Here is a 27,888-nt window from a genome sequence, read left to right on the forward strand (position 1 = left end):
TTCATAGATTGACTTCATACACACACACACACACACACACACACACACATATATATATATATATATATATATATATATATATATATATATATATATATATATATATATATATATATATATATATATATATATATATATATATATATATATATATATATATATATATATATATATATATATATTGTTGGTGGGTTTTTTTATCATTATTTCTATATAATTAATTTGTATCCATGTATTACTTTGCAGTGCTATTTTAAAATATTTCAACAATATTTTTACATTACGTATCTCCTCCTTCCAGTTTTACCAAATTAAATATTTAATTACTATTTTGATACTTTAATTCGAATCAACTCTTGAATGATTCTTGAATGATCCTTCATGAATTATTTATTCTCTACATTTCTTTGTAGGTAAAATGTTCTGTAGTTCATCTTTGTGCACTCTTAGGGCCGCTGTTGGCTAACGTGTTGCTGTTTCGTGTTAGATTTAAAGGGAGCCCTCCCTCGCAATTTTGATATCACGGAGAGAAAGACGGACACTTGCAAACGGTAGTCTACTTTTGAAAACCGTTTTTCCCCTTTTAAACGAAGATAACGGTTATGGAGTAAACTCAGATTTTCCTAAATTGTGATGGACATCTGGATGCTTTGGACCATTATTCGTCATATTGAATTTAGGACAAACATATGATCCGAACAATGAAACGGCAAGTACTGTTGTTTTTCATCGTCCTTTATTTCAGTCCGGTGCTTGCTCAAGTGAGCTACTCCATTCCCGAGGAAATGCCGACTGGTTCTCTCGTCGGTAATATTGCTCAGGATTTGGGTTTAGATATAAAACGACTGAAATCGGGAAGAGCTCGCATTTATACGGGAGACAGTGCTGGATACATCGAGCTAAATAAAGAACGCGGACTCCTCCTCATCAAAGAAAGAATAGACAGAGAGACCATATGTCGCCAGACAACGCCTTGTGCATTGCATTTTCAGATCATTTTGGAAAATCCCATGGAGTTTTACAGTATTACAGTGGAGATTAAAGACATAAATGACAATCCTCCTACCTTTGAAAAAGATGAAGTTAGATTTAAGATCAGCGAATCTGCTGTAATCGGAGGAAAATTTGAATTGGACAGAGCGATAGATCTCGATGTTGGTAAAAATGGTCTCCAAAAATATGAACTGACACCTACCGAAAATTTTGTCCTTAAACGGAACAAACAAGGTGATGGGACTGAAAAAGCTGAAATAATTTTGCAGAAGCCACTCGATAGAGAAAAAGAAGATTTGATATCTTTAGTTTTAACGGCATTTGATGGAGGAGAGCCGCAGATGTCAGGCACCATGCGGATTTTCATAACAGTGTTAGATGTAAATGACAATGCGCCTGTTTTTACACAGCCCACGTATACAGCTACTGTTCTTGAGAATGCATCGAAGGGAACTATTATCGTCAGAGTTAGTGCTTCGGATGCAGATGATGGAACAAATGGGATTATAAAGTATTCAATAACAAATAGCTTAGATCAAGCCCATGCGCTGTTTGAGATTAAAGAAGACAGTGGGGAAATTACATTATTTGGGAATATTGATTATGAAAATGCACGTAATTACCACATTAACGTACGTGCAAGTGATGAAGGCGGACTGACAGATTCGTGCAAAGTAAAAGTTGAAGTCTTGGACATGAACGACAACAAACCGACAATTGATATAATGTCAAAATCAAATATGATTTCTGAGCATTCTCAATTGAACACTGTTGTTGCAATGATGAACGTTCAAGACCCAGATTCAAATGAAAATGGCAATGTCCGCTGCTTCATCAATGATAACACCCCTCTGACTATAAGGTCAACATCTACTAATTTTTACAGCTTGGTTACAGACAGCGTATTAGACAGAGAAAATGACTCGGAGTATAACATCACAGTAACCTGCTCTGATGAAGGGGTACCCTCTCTTTCCAGCAGCGTCACCCTCACCTTACAGATTTCTGATGTGAATGATAACGCGCCTGTCTTTGAGAGGAGCTCATATGAGGCCTACATTGTAGAAAACAACACACCAGGGGTCTCTATATTCACGGTGAAAGCAACAGACGCTGACTGGAACCAGAATGCCCGTGTTTCTTACATACTGGAGGACTCCTCCATTAACGGAGTACCAGTCTCCTCATTTGTGTCTGTTAGTGCTGATAGTGGAGTCATACATGCAGTACGCTCTTTTGACTACGAGCAGATCAAAGATTTTCAGTTCTGCGTCAAAGCTCAGGATGGAGGTTCTCCTCCACTCAGCAGCAACGTGACTGTGAAAATACTGATCCAGGATCAGAACGATAACCCTCCTCAGGTTCTGTATCCAGTCCTGACTGGTGGCTCTGTGGTGGCTGAAATGGTGCCTCGTTCAGCAGATGTGGGCTATCTGGTCACTAAAGTGGTGGCTGTTGATGTGGACTCTGGACAGAATGCCTGGCTCTCCTATAAACTCCAGAAAACCACAGACAGGGCGCTGTTTGAAGTGGGCTTACAGAATGGAGAAATCAGAACTATCCGCCAAGTCACTGATAAAGATGCTGTGAAACAAAGACTGACTGTTATTGTGGAGGACAACGGACATCCCTCTCGTTCAGCTACAGTCATCGTGAACGTGGCGGTGGCGGACAGTTTCCCTGAAGTTCTGTCGGAGTTTACTGACTTTTCACAAGATAAGGAATACAACGACAACCTGACTTTTTACTTAGTGCTGGCTCTGGCTGTAGTCTCCTTCCTCTTCATCACGTGTTTAGTGGTTATTATATCAGTGAAAATCTACAGATGGAGACAGTCTCGAATCCTGTATCACTCCAGCCTCCCTGTGATTCCATATTATCCACCACGTTACTCGGACACTTTGGGGACAGGGACTCTCCCACACGTGTACAATTACGAGGTGTGCAGGACGACCGACTCCAGAAAGAGTGACTGTAAGTTCGGGACAGCTAGAAGTCAGAACCTGCTCGTAATGGACCCCAGTACTACAGGGACTATGCAACGGATACAGAATGAGAAGAACATCTTGGATGAACCAGACTCCCCTCTTGAGGTTAGATCTTTGTATCCATACGTATTTCTCATGCCATCATATTTAATTATTCACTGTTATTATTATTATTATTATTAATAATAATAATAATAATAATAATAATAATAATAATAATAATAATAATAATAATAATAATAATAATAATAGTAATAATATAAGAATAATAATAACTATTATTATTATTATCATTATTATTATTCACAACAATAATAATAATAATAATAATAATAATAATAATAATAATAATAATAATAATAATAATAATAATAATAATAATAATAATAATGTGTTAAAAGTAAACATTTTGAATTATTTGCTTTTGGTTTCTTTACCACCAAAATCTCTTCCATAATTTATGATAATAATTATTATTATCATTATTATTACTAATTTATTAGGAAATTGACGAGCCACGTTTCTCTCGCTATGTTACTGTTTTCTTTTCTTTTTCTTTTACGTATTGCACAGATAGCGCCGCTGTTGGCCAGTGTGTGGCAGTCTTAGATAGGACTTACAAATGTACCTCCCCTTTAGAAAATGATCCGGCAGACAATAAAGCCGACACTGGCACTCTGTCGTCGATTCAACGGGCGACTGGTTACTGAAAGCAAATGCTGCTCATTTTAGTGTTATGTGTTTTTGAGCTGCCTTCTGCATTTTTAACTACATGAAGATGGATTACTTTTTGGAATACCCTTACATGAAAATGAGACGAGAAGTCTTATTTTCCATCTGGTTTCTCTCTTTTGCCTCTGTTTGCGGACAGGTCAGCTACTCAATTCCAGAGGAAATGGAGGCAGGTTCCCTCGTCGGTAATGTAGCGAGGGATTTCGGTTTAGATTTTAAAAGACTTAAATCAGGCAGAGCTCGCCTCCACTCAGGAGACAGTACCGAATATATCGAGCTGAACAGAAAAAGGGGTGTTCTCCTTATTAAACAAAAAATAGACAGAGAGGCGTTGTGCGGCGAAATGACGCCCTGTGCTTTGCACTTCCAGATGATCCTGGAAAATCCAATTGAATTATTTCGAATAACAATCGAGATTACAGATATTAATGATAACGCCCCCAGTTTTTCTTCAAATGAAAAACTGTTTGAAATAAGCGAGTCAGTCGTTATTGGGTCCAAATTTGTATTGGAAAAAGCTATAGATGCTGACATCGGTGCAAATGGTCTTCAAAGCTATGTACTGAAGCCAATAAACAACTTTGCACTGAAACTAGAGAATCAAGCAGATGGGAGCAAAAAAGTGGAAATGATTCTACAGAAGCCTTTAGATCGAGAAAAAGAAGACCAGATAACATTATTATTAACTGCGGTGGACGGCGGGCAGCCGCCTTTGTCAGGCACAATGCAAATAACAGTAAACGTGTTGGATGCAAACGACAATGCACCAGTTTTCAGTGAAGCACTATACAAGGCTACGATAACAGAGAACTCCCCACGAGGGACACCAGTCACGATTGTCAGTGCATTTGACAAAGATGGAGGATCTAACGGAGAAATATCATACACAATTTCAAAGAGTAAGTTGCGTTTATCTGACTTGTTTCAGATTGATAGGAAAAGTGGAGAAGTTGTTTTGATCGGGGAAATAGACTATGAAAAAGTCAAGACCATGCAAATAGACATCGAAGCTACAGATAATGGAGGGCTCTCTGATTCGAGTAAGATTTTAATTGATATACTTGATATCAATGACAACAGCCCTCAGATACAAATACTCTCTAAATCAGACTCTGTTTTAGAAGACTGTCCAGAGAACACTGTAATCACAATGTTTAGTGTCCATGATCCCGATTCTGAGAGAAATGGTGAAGTAGGGTGTAATATCAATGAATATATTCCTTTTACAATCAAAAACGATATAAATGGATTTTATAGTTTAGTAACAGAGGTAGCACTGGACAGAGAAGCCGCTCCCCAATATAATATCACGGTGACCTGCTCTGATGGAGGAGTCCCCTCCCTCTCCAGCAGCGTGACTCTCACCTTACAGATCTCCGATGTGAATGACAACGCACCTGTCTTTCAGAGGACCTCTTACGAAGCCTACATTGTAGAAAACAACACACCGGGCGTGTCCATATTCACGGTGAAAGCCATGGATGCTGATTGGAACCAAAATGCGCGGGTTTCCTACATACTGGAGGACTCTTCTGTTAGTGGAGTACCAGTCTCCTCGTATGTGTCCGTTAGTGCTGATAGTGGAGTCATACATGCAGCACGCTCTTTTGATTATGAGCAGATCAAAGATTTCCAATTCCGAATCAAAGCTCAGGATGGAGGTTCTCCTCCACTTAGCAGCAACGTGACTGTGAAAATACTGATCCAGGATCAGAACGATAACCCTCCTCAGGTTCTGTATCCAGTCCTGACTGGTGGCTCTGTGGTGGCTGAAATGGTGCCTCGTTCAGCAGATGTGGGCTATCTGGTCACTAAAGTGGTGGCTGTTGATGTGGACTCTGGACAGAATGCCTGGCTCTCCTATAAACTCCAGAAAACCACAGACAGGGCGCTGTTTGAAGTGGGCTTACAGAATGGAGAAATCAGAACTATCCGCCAAGTCAATGAGAAAGATGCTGTGAAACAAAGACTGGCTGTTATTGTGGAGGACAACGGACATCCCTCTCGTTCAGCTACAGTCATCGTGAACGTGGCGGTGGCGGACAGTTTCCCTGAAGTTCTGTCGGAGTTTACCGACTTTTCACAAGATAAGGAATACAACGACAACCTGACTTTTTACTTAGTGCTGGCTCTGGCTGTAGTCTCCTTCCTCTTCATCACGTGTTTAGTGGTTATTATATCAGTGAAAATCTACAGATGGAGACAGTCTCGCACCCCGTATCACTCCAGCCTCCCTGTGATTCCGTATTATCCACCACGTTACTCGGACACTTTGGGGACAGGGACTCTCCCACACGTGTACAATTACGAGGTGTGCAGGACGACTGACTCCAGAAAGAGTGACTGTAAGTTCGGTGGAGCTGGTTGTCAGAACGTGTTAATAATGGACCCCAGTTCTACAGGAACGATGCAGCTAAGGCAAAGTGAGAAGAGCATCCTGGATGAACCAGACTCTCCTCTGGAGGTTAGAATTTCTAATTTTGTTCATACTTTGTGTTACAGTGAAATTATTTGCCTTTGAATATCAAGTCCTGAATAATTATATAATTTGTTCTTGGGTAGAGATTCCATTTTTTGTCATGAACGTGACTCTTGTAGAGGTTAGTGGTGTGTGATATATATCTCTATATTTTTTTCATATGGTTACCCTTGGTGTAAGGCCGTAATTCAGGAAAATTTCAGCACCAAGGATAGCGACAAAACAGAACTTCCTTATCTACTCTTCCTCTTTTTATGCCTGGTCTTAGCGGATATCCTGTCCCATACCCGAGTAGATTTCGAGGCGTTGTTTTTTTTTTTAAGTGTAAAAAAGCAAATACAGCTTGAATTGTTTCTCTATATCATTTTTTTCCAACTGCTGCAAAGTCAGTGAGTTAGATTCAATGTTATCATTAATATAATGCACGAATGTGCATGTTTTTATTTCTGTTTTTCATGTACTTTCAAAATTTGAACTCATAGGGCCGCTGTTGCCCAGTGTATTTGAGTCCTGAATTGTGTCTTTAACACAACCTCCGAGTCATGTTTAGTCACATTACTGGGCAAAAGCCACAGAAGTAAAATGCCCAGATAGCATACCTTTTAATGGATTGCTCGAGATGGAATTCTTCTTTCCGTGTTCGGATTAAAACATATTTCTTTAAACTGATTTCCACGTGGCGGAATCGTATTTCTAAAACGGAATAAAACACGCCAGATTTGGTCTGAGAGCAGCATCGAACAGAACAATGGAACGGCAAGTACTGGTGATCTGTGTCCTCTGCCTCAATTATGTGATCGGCCAGATTACCTATTCTATTCCAGAGGAACTACCAAAAGGTTCTTTGGTGGGAAATATAGCACAGGATTTAGGTCTAGATGTCAAAAGGCTTCGGTCCGGTAAAGCTCGTCTATATACGGGAGACAGTGCTCAGTACGTTGATCTGAACCGAGAAAGAGGAGTCCTTCTCATAAAGGAAAAGATAGACCGCGAGGAGCTTTGCAGGCAGACGACGCCTTGCGCTTTGCATTTTCAGATCACATTAGAGAACCCACTGGAATTATTCCCAGTTACTGTTGAAGTCACCGACATTAATGATAACGCTCCTGTATTTCAGAAAGAAGAACGGGTTTTTGAAATAAGTGAGTCCGCGGTCATTGGCTCTAAATTCATGTTAGAGAAAGCGATCGACCCCGATATTGGAATCAATGGTTTGCAGAGATACACTCTTAAGCCGAGTGACAATTTTATACTTAAATCACATGCGCAGTCTGATGGAAGCAAAAAAGTAGAAATGATTTTACAAAAACCATTAGACCGAGAGAAACAAGAACGCATGTCCTTAGTTTTGACCGCGGTGGATGGAGGGGAACCAGAAATGTCAGGAACAATGCAGATTCACGTTACTGTACTGGATGCAAACGACAATGCACCTGTTTTTAGCAAAACTATTTACAAAGCAAGCATTTCTGAAAGTGCAGTTATAGGGACAGTTGTTACCAAGGTTACCGCCTCTGATGCAGACAAAGGCTCAAATGGAAAGGTGACGTATGTGATCGGAAATGGCATGGATACGTTTTCACAATTATTTCTAATTAATAGTGAGGGTGATGTGATATTGACTGGACATATAGACTACGAAAAACAACACATTTATGATCTAGATGTGGAAGCGATAGATCAGGGTGGGCTTTCTGACTCAAGTAAGGTCATAATTGATGTCATTGACATAAATGATAATAACCCAATTATAAACATGATATCATCAACAGGATCGATACAAGAAAAGTCAGCCCTTAATACAGTTATAGCTCTAATGAGTGTAAATGACCCAGATTCGGAAAATAACGGAAAGGTTAACTGTGTTATAAATGTAGACAATCCTTTTAAAATTAAGTTCACATCGAATAACTTTTATAGTTTAGTTATAGACAGTGATTTAGACAGAGAAACAACCTCAGAGTATAACATCACAGTGACTTGCTCTGATGAGGGAGTCCCCTCCCTTTCCAGCAGCGTCACTCTAACAATAAAAATCTCCGACGTAAATGACAACGCACCCGTCTTTCAGATGAGCTCGTACGAAGCCTACATTGTAGAAAACAACACACCCGGTCTTTCCATATTCACAGTAAAAGCCATAGATGCTGACTGGAATCAGAATGCCCGTGTTTCTTACATATTGGAGGACACCTCTATTAACGGAGTACCAGTCTCCTCATATGTGTCTGTTAGTGCTGATAGCGGAGTCGTAAATGCAGTACGTTCTTTTGATTACGAGCAAATTAAAGATTTCCAGTTCCGTGTCAAAGCTCAGGATGGAGGTTCTCCTCCACTCAGCAGCAATGTGACTGTGAAAATACTGATCCAGGATCAGAACGATAACCCTCCTCAGGTTCTGTATCCAGTCCTGACTGGTGGCTCTGTGGTGGCTGAAATGGTGCCTCGTTCAGCAGATGTGGGCTATCTGGTCACTAAAGTGGTGGCTGTTGATGTGGACTCTGGACAGAATGCCTGGCTCTCCTATAAACTCCAGAAAACCACAGACAGGGCGCTGTTTGAAGTGGGCTTACAGAATGGAGAAATCAGAACTATCCGCCAAGTCACTGATAAAGATGCTGTGAAACAAAGACTGACTGTTATTGTGGAGGACAACGGACATCCCTCTCGTTCAGCTACAGTCATCGTGAACGTGGCGGTGGCGGACAGTTTCCCTGAAGTTCTGTCGGAGTTTACCGACTTTTCACAAGATAAGGAGTACAACGACAACCTGACTTTTTACTTAGTTCTGGCTCTGGCTGTAGTCTCCTTCCTCTTCATCACGTGTTTAGTGGTTATTATATCAGTGAAAATCTACAGATGGAGACAGTCTCGAATCATGTATCACTCCAGCCTCCCTGTGATTCCATATTATCCACCACGTTACTCGGACACTTTGGGGACAGGGACTCTCCCACACGTGTACAATTACGAGGTGTGCAGGACGACTGACTCCAGAAAGAGTGACTGTAAGTTCGGGACAGCTAGAAGTCAGAACCTGCTCGTAATTGACCCCAGTTCCACAGGAACAATGCAACGGATACAGAATGAGAAGAACATCTTGGATGAACCAGACTCTCCATTAGAGGTTAGATTGCTGCCTCTCTGATTAATCATATCCCTGTGTTTATTTTTGTATTGTTATTATAATTTCAGAACCAATGACCCTGATAGTATCCTCTTGTAATATTTTCTGCTTTTCATTTTTATTTTGTCCCAATGATCTTCCCTTCACACATTTTTCTGTTGGTGTCATTTTTTTATACCTTTGAAAAATATCTGTTAATTTTAACTGAATTTTAAACCATTCACCAAACATATAATTGAAATACATTTTGATCATTTTTTATTCATCGATATGAGATATGAGGTTTTTACCCTGTCGTTGTTCCTCTTACACTGCAGTTTCTTGATTTGAACTCACTGGGCCGCTGTTGACTTGCACAGTGTTATTTACTATTCTATATGCAGAGAGACGTCCTCGTTCTTTCGCAGTTGTCTACTGGCTCGTAAGCGTTACAAAGTCGAGATGGTTAAACGGGAATAGCGGAATATATCAAGACTGGATTTACTTTTGTTGTCAATGAGTCGACTTTGTGTTTGATTCTGTTCCATGAACAGATTGCTATGAGAAGGAAATCGTGTTTTTGAAACCCAAATGATACCTCTCTGACTGAACAATGAAACGGCAAGTACTGTTGCTTTTTTCGGTCCTCTCTTTTTATCTGGCGCTCGGGCAAGTCAGCTACTCCATTCCGGAGGAAATGGCCAAAGGCTCCTTGGTTGGTAACATAGCTCAGGATTTACATCTGGATGTTAAACGCTTACAAGCGGGTAAAGCTCGTATACACACAGGAGACAATACCGAGCACTTCCAGCTCAACAAGGAAAAGGGACTCCTCATTATCAAGGAAAAAATAGATCGCGAAGCTCTTTGCGGACAAACAACGCCTTGTGCTTTAGATTTTCAGATTGCCTTAGAAAACCCGATCGAAATAATCTCTGTTACTGTAGAAGTCACAGATATTAATGATAATGCTCCTGTATTTGAAAAAGAAGAGAGGAGATTTGAAATAAGCGAGTCTGCGATTCTCGGCTCTAAATTCATGCTGGAAAAAGCAATAGACCCAGATATAGGTCTGAATGGTCTTCAGAACTATAAATTGACGCCTAGTGATAATTTTATCCTTAAATTACACAGTCAATCTGATGGAGGTAAAAAGGTCGAGATGATTTTACAGAAACCCTTGGACAGAGAGAAGCAGGAGCGTATATCACTGCTATTAACAGCTATAGACGGAGGAGAGCCGCAGCGCTCTGGAACTATGCAGATTTTTATCACGGTATTAGACATAAATGATAATGCTCCTGTTTTTACGCAACCCGTTTACAAAGCGGCAGTCCCAGAAAATTCTATCAAAGGAACCCTCATTACGAAAGTGAGTGCCTCAGATGCAGACAAAGGTTCGAATGGAGAGGTAAACTACGTAATCGGAAATAGCATGAGGGGCATTTCAAAGTTATTCCAAATCACTGAAGAAGGGCATGTTATACTAAATGGACTTATCGATTATGAAAAATACAAGAAATATGTAATTGATGTAGAAGCAGTGGATCGAGGAGGGCTATCTGATTCTAGCAAAGTGATTGTTGATGTAGGGGACATTAATGACAATAGCCCCGTAATAAATATAATTTCGTCTTCAAGTTCAATTGAAGAAGATTCGTCTTCAAAAACGGTGGTAGCTGTAATGAGAGTGAGTGACCCAGATTCTGACGAAAATGGCAAAGTAACTTGTAGGATTGATAATAATAGACAATTTACAATAACTCCTACATCCATTAATCTTTACAGTTTAGTGACAGACAGTGAATTAGATCGAGAAACAGCTTCTGAATATGATGTTACAGTGACTTGCTCGGATGAAGGAGTCCCCTCCCTCTCCAGCAGCGTCACTATCAACATACAGATCTCTGATGTGAATGACAACACGCCTGCCTTTGAGAAGAGCTCCTATGAAGCGTTTATCATTGAAAACAACACACCAGGCGTGTCTGTATTCAAGGTGAAAGCCACAGATGCTGACTGGAATCAAAATGCCCGAGTTTCTTACATACTGGAGGATTCATCTGTTAACGGAGTACCAGTCTCCTCATATGTGTCTGTTAGTGCTGATAGTGGAGTCATACATGCAGTACGCTCTTTTGACTACGAGCAGATCAAAGATTTCCAGTTCCGTATCAAAGCTCAGGATGGAGGTTCTCCTCCACTCAGCAGTAATGTGACTGTGAAAATACTGATCCAGGATCAGAACGATAACCCTCCTCAGGTTCTGTATCCAGTCCTGACTGGTGGCTCTGTGGTGGCTGAAATGGTGCCTCGTTCAGCAGATGTGGGCTATCTGGTCACTAAAGTGGTGGCTGTTGATGTGGACTCTGGACAGAATGCCTGGCTCTCCTATAAACTCCAGAAAACCACAGACAGGGCGCTGTTTGAAGTGGGCTTACAGAATGGAGAAATCAGAACTATCCGCCAAGTCACTGATAAAGATGCTGTGAAACAAAGACTGGCTGTTATTGTGGAGGACAACGGACATCCCTCTCGTTCAGCTACAGTCATCGTGAACGTGGCGGTGGCGGACAGTTTCCCTGAAGTTCTGTCGGAGTTTACTGACTTTACACACGATAAGGAATACAATGATAATCTGACTTTTTACTTAGTGTTGGCTCTGGCTGTAGTCTCCTTCCTCTTCATCACGTGTTTAGTGGTTATTATATCAGTGAAAATCTACAGATGGAGACAGTCTCGAATCCTGTATCACTCCAGCCTCCCTGTGATTCCATATTATCCACCACGTTACTCGGACACTTTGGGGACAGGGACTCTCCCACACGTGTACAATTACGAGGTCTGCAGGACGACTGACTCCAGGAAGAGTGACTGTAAGTTCGGCGGAGTTGGAAGTCAGAACGTGTTGATAATGGACCCCAGTTGTACAGGAACGATGCAGCGGATACAGACTGAGAAGAGCATCCTGGATGAACCAGACTCTCCTCTAGAGGTTAGGATGTCATCAATTCTAAGCTCTACTTATTGGTAAAGAATTGTTGTCTTTTGATTTGAGTTATTCACTATTACGTTTGATTTTTTTTTTTTAACATGTACTACACCATGGAAAAAATTAACTTGTGTTTCAGCACCTTGGAGAGCACCATCGAACGTTACGCTTCCTATTTCTATCTTTCCTTTCTTTCTTTTCCTGTAACAAGCATATAATTTCATTACTTATCCTATTTATTACATCGATTTCAACAAATTATTTGAATATTCACATCATAAAATATGTTATTCAAAAGCATTTGACCAGATTTTTTTCTTATTATTTCCTCTTTTATGCCTTTATATGCTGTATTTTTCATTGCAGTTTTTCTTTCCTAACTCAGTGGGCCGCTGTTGTCTACTCGGTTTTATTTGTAGAGGGCTAATGCCAGACCGACGCCTTTAGACGTTCACATATGTCACAGAAGTGGGCAGGAACTTGCGGCTTTGTCTTCGATTGTGGATTTTCTATACAAGACAACGGCGTATGACGGTCATCCTTACACTTCAATTCCGGGGATTAATTACTTTCATATTTTGGTTCAATGGCTGTGCGTTTCTAAAAGGACTTTAGGGGATTGCAATTCGCTCCTACTGACGCTCTCGCAAACAATGTGTCGGCAAGTGCTGTTATTTTTTTATGTACTGTGTGTTCCTGCAGCCTTAGCTCAAATTAGCTATTCTGTTCAAGAGGAAATGGCGAAAGGCTCATTGGTCGGTAATATCGCTCATGATTTAGGCTTTGATATCAAAAGGCTGAGGTTGGGGAAAGCTCGAGTTTATTCTGGTGACAGCGAAGAATACATTGAGCTGAATACCGAGCGGGGAGTCCTGCTTGTCAAAGAGAGAATGGACAGAGAGGTGCTGTGCGGTGACGTGATTCTATGTGCTTTGCATTTTCAGATTGTGCTAGAGAATCCTATGGAATTTTACAGTGTAACAATTGAAATTACAGATATCAACGACAATGCGCCAGCGTTTGAAAAGAATGTGATCAAATTTATCATGAGCGAGTCCGCAGTTGTTGGTGCAAAATTCGATTTAGAGAGAGCCGTTGATCTGGATGTAGGCGCGAACACCGTCCAGAGTTATACCCTCAAGCCTAGTGATCACTTTTCTCTTAAACTGCACAACCAAGCTGACGGTTCAAAGAATGTTGAAATGGTCTTACAAAAACCATTGGATAGAGAACAAAATGAGTTGATTTCGTTGGTGCTGACGGCGGTAGACGGAGGAGAGCCGCAGATGTTTGGAACAATGCAGATACTCATTACAGTGTTAGATGCGAATGACAATGCTCCTGTTTTTACGCAGCGAGTATACAAAGGCACTGTGGCTGAAAATGCAGCAAAGGGTACAACTGTGGCTTCTGTTAGTGCGTCAGATGCTGATCATGGATTAAATGCTAAAATAACGTATTCAATAACAAATACGCTGGATGAAGTTAGACAAATGTTTGCAGTGAGTGAGGAAAATGGTGAAGTTACCTTGATTGGTCATTTGGATTATGAAAAGAAAAAAACATTTCAGATCAATGTACGTGCAAGAGACAATGGAGGACTAACGGATTCTTGCAAAGTAATAGTTGATGTTGTTGATATAAATGACAATGAACCAGCAATTAAAATAATGTCAAAATCAACTATTATATCAGAGAGTGCTAACCCCAGTACGGTCGTTACAATGATTAATATCCAGGACCCAGACTCGGGAAGCAATGGCAAAGTTCAGTGTTCGATAAATGATAATATACCTTTCATGCTAAAACTGACATCGAGCAATTTTTATAGCTTAGTGACTGACAACGAATTGGACAGAGAAAGAGCATATGAGTATAATATCACAGTTACCTGCTCTGATGAGGGAGTACCCTCCCTCTCCAGCAGTGTTACACTCACTTTACAAATCTCAGATGTGAATGACAACGCGCCAGTATTTGAAAAGGGCTCATATGAAGCCGACATTGTAGAAAACAACACACCAGGTGTATCTATATTCTCAACGAAAGCCATAGATGCTGACTGGAGCCAGAATGCACGTGTTTGTTATATACTGGAGGATTCATCTGTTAACGGAGTTCCAGTCTCATCATATGTGTCTGTAAATGCTGATAGTGGAGTCATACATGCAGTACGCTCTTTTGACTACGAGCAGATCAAAGATTTCCAGTTCCGTGTCAAAGCTCAGGATGGAGGTTCTCCTCCACTCAGCAGTAATGTGACTGTGAAAATACTGATCCAGGATCAGAACGATAACCCTCCTCAGGTTCTGTATCCAGTCCTGACTGGTGGCTCTGTGGTGGCTGAAATGGTGCCTCGTTCAGCAGATGTGGGCTATCTGGTCACTAAAGTGGTGGCTGTTGATGTGGACTCTGGACAGAATGCCTGGCTCTCCTATAAACTCCAGAAAACCACAGACAGGGCGCTGTTTGAAGTGGGCTTACAGAATGGAGAAATCAGAACTATCCGCCAAGTCACTGATAAAGATGCTGTGAAACAAAGACTGGCTGTTATCGTGGAGGACAACGGACATCCCTCTCGTTCAGCTACAGTCATCGTGAACGTGGCGGTGGCGGACAGTTTCCCTGAAGTTCTGTCGGAGTTCACTGACTTTACACACGATAAGGAATATAATGATAATCTGACATTTTACTTAGTGCTGGCTCTGGCTGTAGTCTCCTTCCTCTTCATCACGTGTTTAGTGGTTATTATATCCGTGAAAATCTACAGATGGAGACAGTCTCGAATCCTGTATCACTCCAGCCTCCCTGTGATTCCATATTATCCACCACGTTACTCGGACACTTTGGGGACAGGGACTCTCCCACACGTGTACAATTACGAGGTGTGCAGGACGACTGACTCCAGGAAGAGTGACTGTAAGTTCGGCGGAGCTGGTGGTCAGAACGTGTTGATAATGGACCCAAGTTGTACAGGAACGATGCAGCGATTACAGACTGAGAAGAGCATCCTGGATGAACCAGACTCTCCTCTTGAGGTTTGTTATGTGTTTGCTTCAACGGATCTAAATATTTTTTTTAAATATTGTAATCTTAATGATTTTATTAAGATTATTTTGGAGCTCAATTATTATTTTGAAGTCTGGACACCATCTACAACGTTTCGCAGATATATTGCGTGTTACATTCTCTGTTTTTATTTGAAAAAGCCTTTCTGATATCCATTTCCATGTGCTGTTTTCAGTACCTTGGATAGGTCTTCATGTGATTCTTTATCGAATTAAATATCTTGAAGCGACGTTGAATTTTGCTTAAAATTTTCCATAAAAAGAGAAACCTAAGGATAACTCCCTGTCACCAAGAAAAAAGAAAAACCCGAATCTTTGTCTTAATGTCAGCTTAGCATTTCCCCTACTGTACTGTAGATTCACTATGTCACGATCATTTTTGATCGTGCGTTTTATTTCATTTCATTTCACTCTTGTTGTCACAGTTCTATTGTAATCTTATTTTTGAACTCCGAGGGACGCTGTTCGCCAGTGAGTACTAATTTTATAGCTGGCTATGTTGTAAGTTACCGCCCATAGTGTTCACATCCAGAACAATGCTTGCAAGAAGAAATTATACGCACATGCAAGGATTTAACGGGATTTTTATCACGCTGGATGCATTTCCTTTCTCCCTTTAAGGATTATTTTCAATCTGTTTGCTCAAAAGATCTTTTGTAAACATACGTGACAGTGGACAAAGGGATACATACAGATTTAAAGACGACGTCTGCCATAACAATGAGACGGCAAGTACTTCTGTTCATTGCGGTCCTGACTTTCCACGCAGGGGTTGGGCAGATCAGCTATTCTATTCCCGAAGAAATGGCGAAAGGTTCTGTTGTTGGCAATGTGGCTCAAGATTTAGGGTTGGATATCAAAAGACTGAAATCTGGTAGAGCTCAGGTTTTTTCTCGAGACAGAACGGCGTATGTCGATCTTAACAGAGAAAGAGGTATCCTCGTGCTTAAGGAAAGGTTAGATAGAGAGGGACTTTGTGGTCAAATAACGCCATGCGCTCTGCATTTTCAGATTTTATTAGAAGATCCTATCGAATTTTATAGTGTTACCGTGGAAATCACAGATATAAACGACAATCCTCCGACCTTCATTACAACTGAGACATATTTTAACATTAGCGAGTCTGCGCTTGTTGGCTCAACATTCACTTTGGATAGGGCAACCGATCTTGATGTGGGCGACAATAGTTTGAAAACATATACTCTGACACCATCTAAGATTTTCTCTCTTAAAATTAATAATCAAGGAGATGGTAACAAAAATGTCGAAATGATTTTGAATGAAGGGTTAGACAGGGAGAAAAATGAACGCCTTTCTTTAATCCTGACGGCGGTGGATGGCGGAGAGCCACAGATGACAGGAACAATGCAGATTATAATCAATGTTTTAGATGCAAATGATAACGCTCCTGTTTTTACAATGTCTACATACAAAGCCTTCTTGAGGGAGAATGCTGCAGAGGGAACCGCTGTAGCCACAGTTACTGCAACAGACGCAGATGTTGGATCAAATGCCAGAATCACTTATTCAATTTCATCTAATGATCAAGCACGGGGTATGTTTACAATAAATAAGGAAACTGGGAAGGTAATTTTGAGTGGAAAGGTAGATTATGAAAAAGTCAGAAACTTCCAGGTAAATATTCGTGCAAGTGATGATGGAGGTCTAACTGGATCTTGTAAACTCATAGTCGATATTTTAGACGTGAATGACAACCAACCTGATATTCACATTATGTCGAGAAAAAATTCCATATCAGAAGATGCAAAACCCAACACTGTTGTGACAATGATAAACGTAGAGGATGCAGACTCAACAGAAAATGGCAAAGTGCATTGCGTAATTGACGAAAATAATTATTTCACATTGAAATCAATATCAGAAAAATTTTATAGTTTAGTGATACACAACAATGTAGACAGAGAGATGTCTTCTGAGTATAATATCACGGTGACTTGCTCTGATGAGGGAGTCCCCTCCCTCTCCAGCAGGGTCACTCTCACTTTACAAATCTCAGATGTGAATGACAACGCACCTGTCTTTGAAAAGAGTTCATTACAGGCCTTTATTGCAGAAAACAATGCACCAGGTCTTTCTATATTCACAGTAAAAGCAACAGATGCTGATTGGAACCAGAATGCGCGCGTTTCCTACATACTTGAGGATTCCTCTATTAATGGAGTACCAGTCTCCTCATATGTGTCTGTTAGTGCTGATAGTGGAGTCATACATGCAGTGCGCTCTTTTGACTATGAGCAAATTAAAGATTTCCAGTTCCGTGTCAAAGCTCAGGATGGAGGTTCTCCTCCACTCAGCAGCAATGTGACTGTGAAAATACTGATCCAGGATCAGAACGATAACCCTCCTCAGGTTCTGTATCCAGTCCTGACTGGTGGCTCTGTGGTGGCTGAAATGGTGCCTCGTTCAGCAGATGTGGGCTATCTGGTCACTAAAGTGGTGGCTGTTGATGTGGACTCTGGACAGAATGCCTGGCTCTCCTATAAACTCCAGAAAACCACAGACAGGGCGCTGTTTGAAGTGGGCTTACAGAATGGAGAAATCAGAACTATCCGCCAAGTCACTGATAAAGATGCTGTGAAACAAAGACTGACTGTTATCGTGGAGGACAACGGACATCCCTCTCGTTCAGCTACAGTCATCGTGAACGTGGCGGTGGCGGACAGTTTCCCTGAAGTTCTGTCGGAGTTTACTGACTTTACACAAGATAAAGAATACAACGACAACCTGACTTTTTACTTAGTGCTGGCTCTGGCTGTAGTCTCCTTCCTCTTCATCACGTGTTTAGTGGTTATTATATCAGTGAAAATCTACAGATGGCGACAGTCTCGAATCCTGTATCACTCCAGCCTCCCTGTGATTCCATATTATCCACCACGTTACTCGGATACTTTGGGGACAGGGACTCTCCCACACGTGTACAATTACGAGGTGTGCAGGACGACTGACTCCAGAAAGAGTGACTGCAAAATTGGCAAAGCTGGAAGTCAGAACGTGTTGATAATGGACCCCAGTTGTACAGGAACGATGCAGCGATTACAGAATGAGAAGAGCCTCTTCGATGAGCCAGACTCTCCTCTTGAGGTCAGAATCCCCAATGCTTTTATTTAGTTTGTCATACAGTTAAATTATTATTTTATTTTCGAAATGATTATTAACAGGTTATTCATTACATGCAATTCCATGTCAGGGACAGATTAAGTTCCATGTCAATAAATTCAAGTCCAGTGTATTTTGTGTTTTCAGCAATGCTGCCATTTATTTTGTGCAATGTTTCCACATAATGCAAAATTATCATTTTTATTAGTAGTAGTAATATTAGTATTAGTAATAGTAATAGCAGAAGTAGTAGAAGTAGTGTCCGTAACGTTCGATGACCTTTTGCAATAATCTTTGGCATTTTTTGGATTAACCTAAATAATTTCACATTTGTTTTGGCCCAGGGTTCTGTTGCTTCCCCACAAATATATTTTATTTAGTATGGCAGCATTGAATATAAAAATGTCACAAGTATGTCTTAAAGAAACTCCTATGGTTAAACTTATCATTGCTGTGGTATTGGTGACCAGTATCTGTCATGCTTCCTCAACAACTCTTTCACAGTTCAAGTGCAATGAATCTGGGTATTGTCCTCTTGGAATATGCCAGGGGAAAACTTTGTTGTTCAGGCGGTCTGTTGAGCTCATTTATGATTATTATCTTTCTCTTTATTTTCATTTATTTATTTATTGTTATGGTCTGAAAATGCTAGTCCTGCAAATTTTACTGCGCCAAAAAAATGCTCCAATTTAACAGTTTTTGCATAACCAAGACCTGATCAACAGAGTAAACTTGAGATCGTGAGTCTGATCTCACACATTAGGATAGCAGAATCTTTGCATGAGAGACGCAATATTTCATCTACTGCTTTTCATACCATGACCTACCTATCACCATGGAACACAGTAAATATATACTGCTCAGGGTACATTATCTTTTTGCATTGCTATAGAGTCCAGTGTTTTTTTTTCTCTAGAAAATTGAAACATTTTAGTCCTTAATTTCACTGATAGATGAATGTGTTCAAGCTATGCAGCTTTTTAGCCCCATTACCTTGAGTTCTGTTTTCATTTTGTGTTTTGAAATGCTTATTTTTCATTTTTAAATGTTGCTGTGAATTCTGGAGATTTTATTTGACTAAATTTCATCAGATGATTACATGATCTCCAATCACTATCATTCCTGATTTCTTTCTGACCACATTTTTCTCAAAGATGATGATTCAACATCATTTGTGCGTCTATTAATGTTACTTTGGGCACTTTTTCATACGCAACAGTAGTTTCAGTAATTATAGTTGTTTTAATTTCTTGATGGAAACCAGTAATTTGATCGTTGCTTAACAGAACAATATATTTTCAAACAACTACAGTATATCCTAGTAAGGTTCTTAGAGTGATAAAATACTATACTGCATCAGTATGATAACTTATCACTGCAGTAGGCCCACTTTTCCATTGGGAGTATATCTCACCTATTTGCTTGGCGAAATCCATGTGGTGCTTTTTTCCTGGCCAGACAGTGTGAGTCGTATACGTGTAGGTGCACTTTCTCTTTGTGAACTCAGAGGGCCGCTATTGGCCAAGTTGTACCAAATTCAACGCAGACTTTTGGTGCCTACTGTCGTGTCTTTATTTTCGAGGGAGAAAGAGACAGAGGGATCTCGCACCGTCTGGATTTAACTCCACATCTTCGACATCACAATCCTTTTTGTGTTTGGAATGACCCATAAACGTCTTCTTGTCCTTTAAATTCGGAAGAATAAAAGTAGAGCTGCCATAAGAAGTTCACACTTGGATCCTATCTTGCAGAACAATGAAAGGACAACTGCTGTTGTTTTTGTGCGTCCTCTCAGTCAGCTCGGTGCTCGCACAGGTCAGCTATTCCATTCCTGAGGAAATGTCTAAAGGGTCTTTGGTTGGTAACATTGCTAAGGATTTTGGCTTGGATGTTAAAAGACTACAGTCAGGTAAAGCTCGTATTTTTACTCCGGATAATAGCGGATACATTGAGATGAATAAAGAAAGAGGTCTCCTTTTGATTAAAAATAGAATAGACAGAGAAGCGCTTTGTGGACAAACGACACCGTGCGCTTTGCATTTCCAGATTATATTAGAAAATCCCATGGAGTTCTACAGTGTAACAATTGAGATCACAGACATAAATGACAACGCCCCGTCATTTGGAAAGCACAACGTGAAATTTAAAATTAGTGAGTCCGCTCTCCGCGGGGCTAAATTCCTATTAGATAGTGCTTTAGATCTTGATGTAGGAATAAATGGATTACAAGCCTATAAACTCGAACCGACAGAGAATTTCATCGTTAAATTGCATGATCAAGCAGATGGCACGAAAAACGTTGAAATGATCTTGGAGAAGCCTCTTGACAGAGAAAAATATGAACGCCTGTCTTTAGTTTTGACAGCGGTGGATGGCGGAGAGCCGCAGATGACAGGAACAATGCAGATTGAAATTATTGTTTTAGACTCAAATGACAATGCCCCTGTTTTTACGCAGTCTATATATAAAGCTTCGATCAGAGAAAATGCCCCAATAGGAGCAGTTGTAACAACAGTATCTGCAACGGATGCAGACGAAGGATCTAACGGTAGAATCTCTTACTCACTTTCCAGTATTTTAGACGATGCGCATGGGTTATTTTCAGTGAATGAAGAAAATGGCGAAATTAGGTTAAAGGGAATTGCTGACTATGAGAAAGCTCGAACGTTTCAGATAAATTTACGTGCAAGTGATGAAGGCGGATTAGTAGACTCGTGTAAAGTTATGATTGACGTCACTGACGTCAATGATAACAAGCCCGACATACACATCATGTCTAAATCAAACGTTATATCAGAAGATTCAAAACCTGGTACTGTCGTGACAATGATACATATTCAGGACGCAGATGCGGGTGAAAACGGTAAAATTCAGTGTACAATGAAAGACAATATTCCCTTTGTAATGAAGTCATCAGCTGGCGATTTTTATAGTTTAATGACGGATACTAATTTAGACAGAGAGAGAGACTCAGAGTACAATATTACAGTGACCTGCTCCGACGAGGGAGTACCCTCCCTGTCCAGCAGCGTAATTCTCACCATACAGATCTCTGACGTGAATGACAACGCACCAGTGTTTGAACGGAGCTCATATGAGGCCTACATCATAGAAAACAATTCACCAGGCGTTTCTATATTCTCGGTGAAAGCTACAGACGCTGACTGGAACCAGAATGCCCGCGTTTCTTACATATTGGAAGACTCTTCAGTTAATGGAGTACCAGTCTCCTCATATGTATCCCTTAGTGCTGATAGTGGAGTCATACATGCAGTACGATCTTTTGACTACGAGCAGATCAAAGATTTCCAGTTCCGTGTCAAAGCTCAGGATGGAGGTTCTCCTCCACTCAGCAGCAACGTGACTGTGAAAATACTGATCCAGGATCAGAACGATAACCCTCCTCAGGTTCTGTATCCAGTCCTGACTGGTGGCTCTGTGGTGGCTGAAATGGTGCATCGTTCAGCAGATGTGGGCTATCTTGTCACTAAAGTGGTGGCTGTTGATGTGGACTCTGGACAGAATGCCTGGCTCTCCTATAAACTCCAGAAAACCACAGACAGGGCGCTGTTTGAAGTGGGCTTACAGAATGGAGAAATCAGAACTATCCGCCAAGTCACTGATAAAGATGCTGTGAAACAAAGACTGACTGTTATTGTGGAGGACAACGGACATCCCTCTCGTTCAGCTACAGTCATCGTGAACGTGGCGGTGGCGGACAGTTTCCCCGAAGTTCTGTCGGAGTTTACCGACTTTACACACGATAAGGAGTACAACGACAACCTGACTTTTTACTTAGTGTTGGCTCTGGCTGTAGTCTCCTTCCTCTTCATCACGTGTTTAGTGGTTATTATATCAGTGAAAATCTACAGATGGAGACAGTCTCGAATCCTGTATCACTCCAGCCTCCCTGTGATTCCATATTATCCACCACGTTACTCGGACACTTTGGGGACAGGGACTCTCCCACACGTGTACAATTACGAGGTGTGCAGGACGACTGACTCCAGGAAGAGTGACTGTAAGTTCGGCGGAGCTGGTAGTCAGAACGTGTTGATAATGGACCCCAGTTGTACAGGAACGATGCAGCGGATACAGAATGAGAAGAGCATCCTGGATGAACCAGACTCTCCTTTAGAGGTTGGTGATATTGGAATGAAATCAGCATTCTAGACCAACAACTGTAGTATATGTATTCAGCACCATGGATAGCGCCACTTCTGTCTGTCTGTCTGTCTGTCTGTCTGTCTGTCTGTCTGTCTGTCTGTCTGTCTGTCTGTCTGTCTGTCTGTCTGTCTGTCTGTCTGTTCAGTATGTTCAGTTTTTATATTTCACCAAAGTGTAAACATGAGCAGACTCTGCAGTTTCGTTCTGCGTCTCTAAGTGCCGCTGTTGATTAATGTGGGGAATAAAAGGGCTTTCCCCCGACTGAGTCGTCCCTCCTCTATTCTAAACACAGCTACAAAGACAGACGCCCAGGACTCGGCGGTTAATTCACGATAAAACATTTCATTAATACCCGTTTAACTTTTTTTTCCCGATATTTCAAAGGTTCTGGTCACAATGGAGGATATTCGTTGTTTAACTAAAAGGAAAATATTTTCTTGGTTGCCGCTGCTTCTCTGCATCTGTCTCGCAGAAATGGCTTTTTGTCAGGTCCGTTATTCAATACCCGAAGAGATGGCAACGAGCTCAGTTGTCGGGAATATTATTCAGGATCTAGGCTTGGATATCAAACGAATGAAATCTGGGAGGGCTAGGATTTTCACCGAGGACGGCAGTGAGTATATTGGCTTTAATGCAGAAAAGGGAACTTTAGTCGTGGTTAAAAGGATAGACAGAGAAGAACTGTGCAAGCAAGTGTCTCCCTGCTCTCTCCATTCCCAAATTATTCTAGAAAATCCAATGGAGCTGCATAGGATAGATGTCGAAATTATAGATGTGAATGATAATGCTCCGTTTTTCTCCAAGAAGGAATATAATTTCCAGGTTAGTGAATCTGCCTCACTTGCAACTCGATACTCGCTTGAAAGTGCCAGAGATCCCGATGTAGCTCAAAACGCAATACAAACATACAAACTTAACCCTACGGATAATTTTAAATTGAATGTCCTATCTCGACCTGATGGAACAAAGTATATTGAAATGGTTCTCCATACGTTGCTTGACAGGGAAGATAAAGAAGAGCATAAATTAACTCTGACAGCATTTGACGGTGGTGATCCTCAGAAATCGGGCTCTGTCAAAATAAATGTAATTGTTCTGGATGCAAATGACAATGCACCAGTATTTGGTCAGTCTGTTTACAAGGTTACAGTTCCTGAAAACACATCAAAGGGAACTGTAATTTTAAAAGTCAGTGCTACTGATATTGATAAGGGGGCGAATGAAGAGGTGACGTACTCGTTCTCTCACCACATCGATGGTGCAGCATTCGTGTTTAATATGGACCCTCACACTGGGGAAATGACCGTGGCTGGTGTTTTAGATTACGAAAAAGATAAGCATTATGAAATAGATATTAAAGCTACAGACAAAGGAGGATTGGCAGACACAAGTAAGGTGCAAATTGAGGTGACCGACCTGAATGACAATGCTCCCGTGATAAACATAATTTCTCTCTCCAATCCCATACCTGAAGATTCGGTTCTAAACACTGTCATAGCAATGATTAACATCAAAGACTTAGATTCAGGTAAAAATGGCCAAGTTCGGTGTTTTATTAGCCCAAATTTACCTTTTAAAATCAAGTCATCAGCAAGTAATTTTTATAGCCTGATGTCTGACGATGTTCTGGACCGTGAAACTGTGCCAGAATATAATATAACAATAACAACTATGGATGAGGGTTTTCCTCCTTATTCTACAAACAAGTCTATTCGTTTAAAAATATCTGATGTAAATGACAACGCCCCATTGTTTCCCCAAAACGAGTTGACCGCTTTCATTGCTGAAAATAATGCACCTGGTATACCAATTAAGTCTGTTAAAGCCAGTGATATGGACTATGGCAGTAATGCGCGTATATCTTATTTCCTTGAGGACTTTCAGCTGAATGGGATGCCGGTCTCTTCTTATTTTTCCGTTAATGCAGAGAGTGGAGAGATACTTGCAATGCGTTCCTTCGACTATGAGCAAACAAAAGAGTTTCATATTAGCATCAAAGCTCAGGATGGAGGTTCTCCTCCACTCAGCAGCAATGTGACTGTGAAAATACTGATCCAGGATCAGAACGATAACCCTCCTCAGGTTCTGTATCCAGTCCTGACTGGTGGCTCTGTGGTGGCTGAAATGGTGCCTCGTTCAGCAGATGTGGGCTATCTGGTCACTAAAGTGGTGGCTGTTGATGTGGACTCTGGACAGAATGCCTGGCTCTCCTATAAACTCCAGAAAACCACAGACAGGGCGCTGTTTGAAGTGGGCTTACAGAATGGAGAAATCAGAACTATCCGCCAAGTCACTGATAAAGATGCTGTGAAACAAAGACTGGCTGTTATCGTGGAGGACAACGGACATCCCTCTCGTTCAGCTACAGTCATCGTGAACGTGGCGGTGGCGGACAGTTTCCCTGAAGTGTTTTCGGAATTTACCGACTTTACACAAGATAAGGAATACAACGACAACCTGACTTTTTACCTAGTGCTGGCTCTGGCTGTAGTCTCCTTCCTCTTCATCACGTGTTTGGTGGTCATCATTTCAGTGAAAATCTACAGGTGGAGACAGGAGCGTATATTTTACAAATCCACTGGGAATCTTCCTGTGATTCCATACTACCCTCCCCTATATGCAGACGCTGGAACAATGAAGCAGGGTCTCAGTTATGAGGTCTATGGAACTACAGACTCTCGAATGAGCGACGTTAAATGCTCTCAGCCCTTCAGTCAAAGCACCCTGAGTTTTGAACATAGTGGTACCAGGACAGTGCCAAGGCACAAACCAGAGCCAGAGAATAGCTTGACAGAGGTGAGATCAGCGGCTTCAAATCATTTCGTCCATAGTTCTTATTTAATCATTTCTCATTATATTGTTTGTCACTGACATATACTCATTTTCACACTAGGTGCAATATTTAGTTTTTTTGATTAGTATTGATTTATTTTCTCATTGCCTATGGCTATGGATATTGGCTGTTATTTCGGGGTATAAAATAACATCAACATTATTTGATAGCTGGGTGAATCTCGTCTTTCTGCTGTCTTATAAGAATCCTATTTTTCTGTGTAAGGTGTACCGACTTGGGTTTAGTTTTTTCCTTTATTACTCAAAATTCAGTTAGCTTTAATATCATTTTAAAAACTGATATTTTATTTTTATGTTTTATTCATTTATTGGTAATCACACTAATTGTAATGCCATGTTGTATGCTGATGTTGACAGTTGCACACTGTGAATGCAAACACAGTGTTATGTACAAAGTTTCTTTTGTTTTAGAGATTTCTTTAGAATTCATCACATAATCTTTGCCACAGAAAATGTTTTAACAGTCTGCACATGTTTTGAGGGATAAAATCTTACATCTGGGTCTGATCTTTATACATCTGGGTCTGATCTTTTCTACAAACTGTGCTTTAGATTGCTGTTACAGATAGACATAACCAAGCAGTACACTCCTTTTGAAACTGACCTAAATCCATGTGGGCAGAGGGAGGACAGGGTTACAAAAGGAAAAAGAATGGAGCTTAACGTCTGACTCCAAAAACCGTGATGGATCTAAAGAAATAAATAGAGTGCATAAAGTTACACAATGTCGTTTTCATCCAATGTTTAAAATGAGTTGGAAAAGAACAGGAAATATTTTCTGTAGCTACTGATTATGGCTGGATTGGCGACAAGAGAGAATAACTGTGATGGAGAGGAGAGGGGCTGTGGGGGAGGGGAAGAGGCACGTGGTAGCGAGCACAGCCTCACCATCCCTGTGCAGCATTTGTGTTAGAGATGTACAGCAGCCATTTTGATCTGCAGCACTCTTTGTCTGCTAAAATATGTTTAAAAGTGTTGTGTGATATCATATGTGTGATTCAAGGATACAAAATTCCATACCTGCACTGTGAATTACATATGCTGATTTACGTTTTGAGAATGAAGGCATGGAGCTAAGACAAACCAGCAGATGAGAGTGAAATCTGTTATATAAGCAATACCTAGGAGACTTGAGTAATCAGAGTAAAGGCAGTTTGAAATAGAACCACAGTTGCTTAACTGACCTAGATTGTGACAAAATGACATGATTAGAAATGATAAGAACAGTATTAAGCTTATAGATGCATCCTTTACGTTCTTCTGTATGAATTTCTGTTTGTATTGCCTCTAAATGAAATTTTCTTACCCCACGCCATAAAATCAGTGTGTGAAAGAAAGTAATATAAGCTTGTGCATGACTACTGTGTCACAAAACCCTTGCACTGCAGCTGTCACTGTAATTGTGACTGATTTTTTACTCTTATCCAAGTCTGTGTGTGCATATACTGTATATAAACCTGAATGCAGGGGGAGCTGGTCTGACAAGTTAGATAGCTTGAACCTAGGTCACCCCTTCCCAAGGCTGACCTTGACCTGAACAGAGCTGCGTAAAGTTTACTAGAAGATATGAATGATATGCTTCAGTCATCACCTGGTATACAGGACAACTGCTTGGATACAGATGTATACAACAGGTGTAAACATGGTGCCAGTGATAGTCGGAGTAGTCAGAGCTTTGACTCTTAAGCTGGGAGAGTAGTTCCTGGAGATCATGTCACAAGATCAGATCAGAAATCACAGTCCGGAAGTGGTCAAAATGCCTTGCTGCAGTAAGTTCAGAGTAGTCCTTCAGTTTAACATGCACAGCTTTGTCTAGTCTTAGAGTACACTGTGAATATCAACTGTTATGCCTACTGTGTTAGCTCTGAGTGGTGTGTTTTTTTTTCACCAGTAGGTCAGGAAATGTGCATGTGAAAACAGAAGCTGAGAAACTACAAAGTAAAAACCTTGTTTATTTGTGTTAAACCTCATATCCGCCAAAAGCAGTGTGCTATAATTATCAGCCCACATCTGGGTCTTCATTACCTGTTCCTGCTGTGTTTTAAAGCATTTTCTCTTATTTTCTCAGGTTTATGGTGATGATGTTTTTTTTTTTTACTTAGTGCCATTAATTCCTGTGACTGCAGGGTCTCAATCTCTCTTGAATGCAGCTAAACTGTTCAGGCTGTTGGAACTTTTTGCAGTTCTGTGAGTTTTATGTTTCCTTTGTTTTAGAAACCAATTTTCTCCTTGTCCTTGTCAGGCATTTTGAGTCCTACTCAAATCTGCGATAATGACTTTGCTTAACATGCTATTGATCCCATATCTATAACAATAGACAAAAGTCTCTGGCCTGAGCTGGCCTTTGAGTGTCTGGTTGGTCTGGACTAGCTGTCTGCTGAGCAGCTGTGGGA

At 40.7% G+C, this 27,888-nt stretch overlaps 1 protein-coding gene across 34 annotated transcripts in view; it reads left to right on the plus strand.

The window, feature by feature from the left end:
• LOC133446996 (protocadherin gamma-C5-like) overlaps nucleotides 1-27,888 on the plus strand; it is a 320,234-nt gene that overhangs the window by 243,555 nt on the left and 48,791 nt on the right. For 2 of the 34 annotated variants that reach the window (XM_061725356.1, XM_061725369.1), the window contains exon 1: nucleotides 9,771-12,293. The exons of 26 other annotated variants lie outside the window; for them this stretch is intronic. In XM_061725356.1, coding sequence (XP_061581340.1) covers nucleotides 9,912-12,293 — 2,382 coding nt within the window. In that variant the 5' untranslated portion in view covers nucleotides 9,771-9,911. Of the gene's footprint in view, nucleotides 1-408; nucleotides 3,087-3,659; nucleotides 6,178-6,793; nucleotides 9,320-9,770; nucleotides 12,294-12,803; nucleotides 15,329-22,709; nucleotides 25,439-27,888 lie in introns of those variants that run through there. 6 more of the 34 variants (XM_061725343.1, XM_061725367.1, XM_061725332.1 and 3 more) reach the window with 6 other exon arrangements.

This window comes from Cololabis saira, chromosome 7 (assembly GCF_033807715.1).
Source record: "Cololabis saira isolate AMF1-May2022 chromosome 7, fColSai1.1, whole genome shotgun sequence".
NCBI classification, from domain to species: Eukaryota; Metazoa; Chordata; class Actinopteri; order Beloniformes; family Belonidae; genus Cololabis; species Cololabis saira.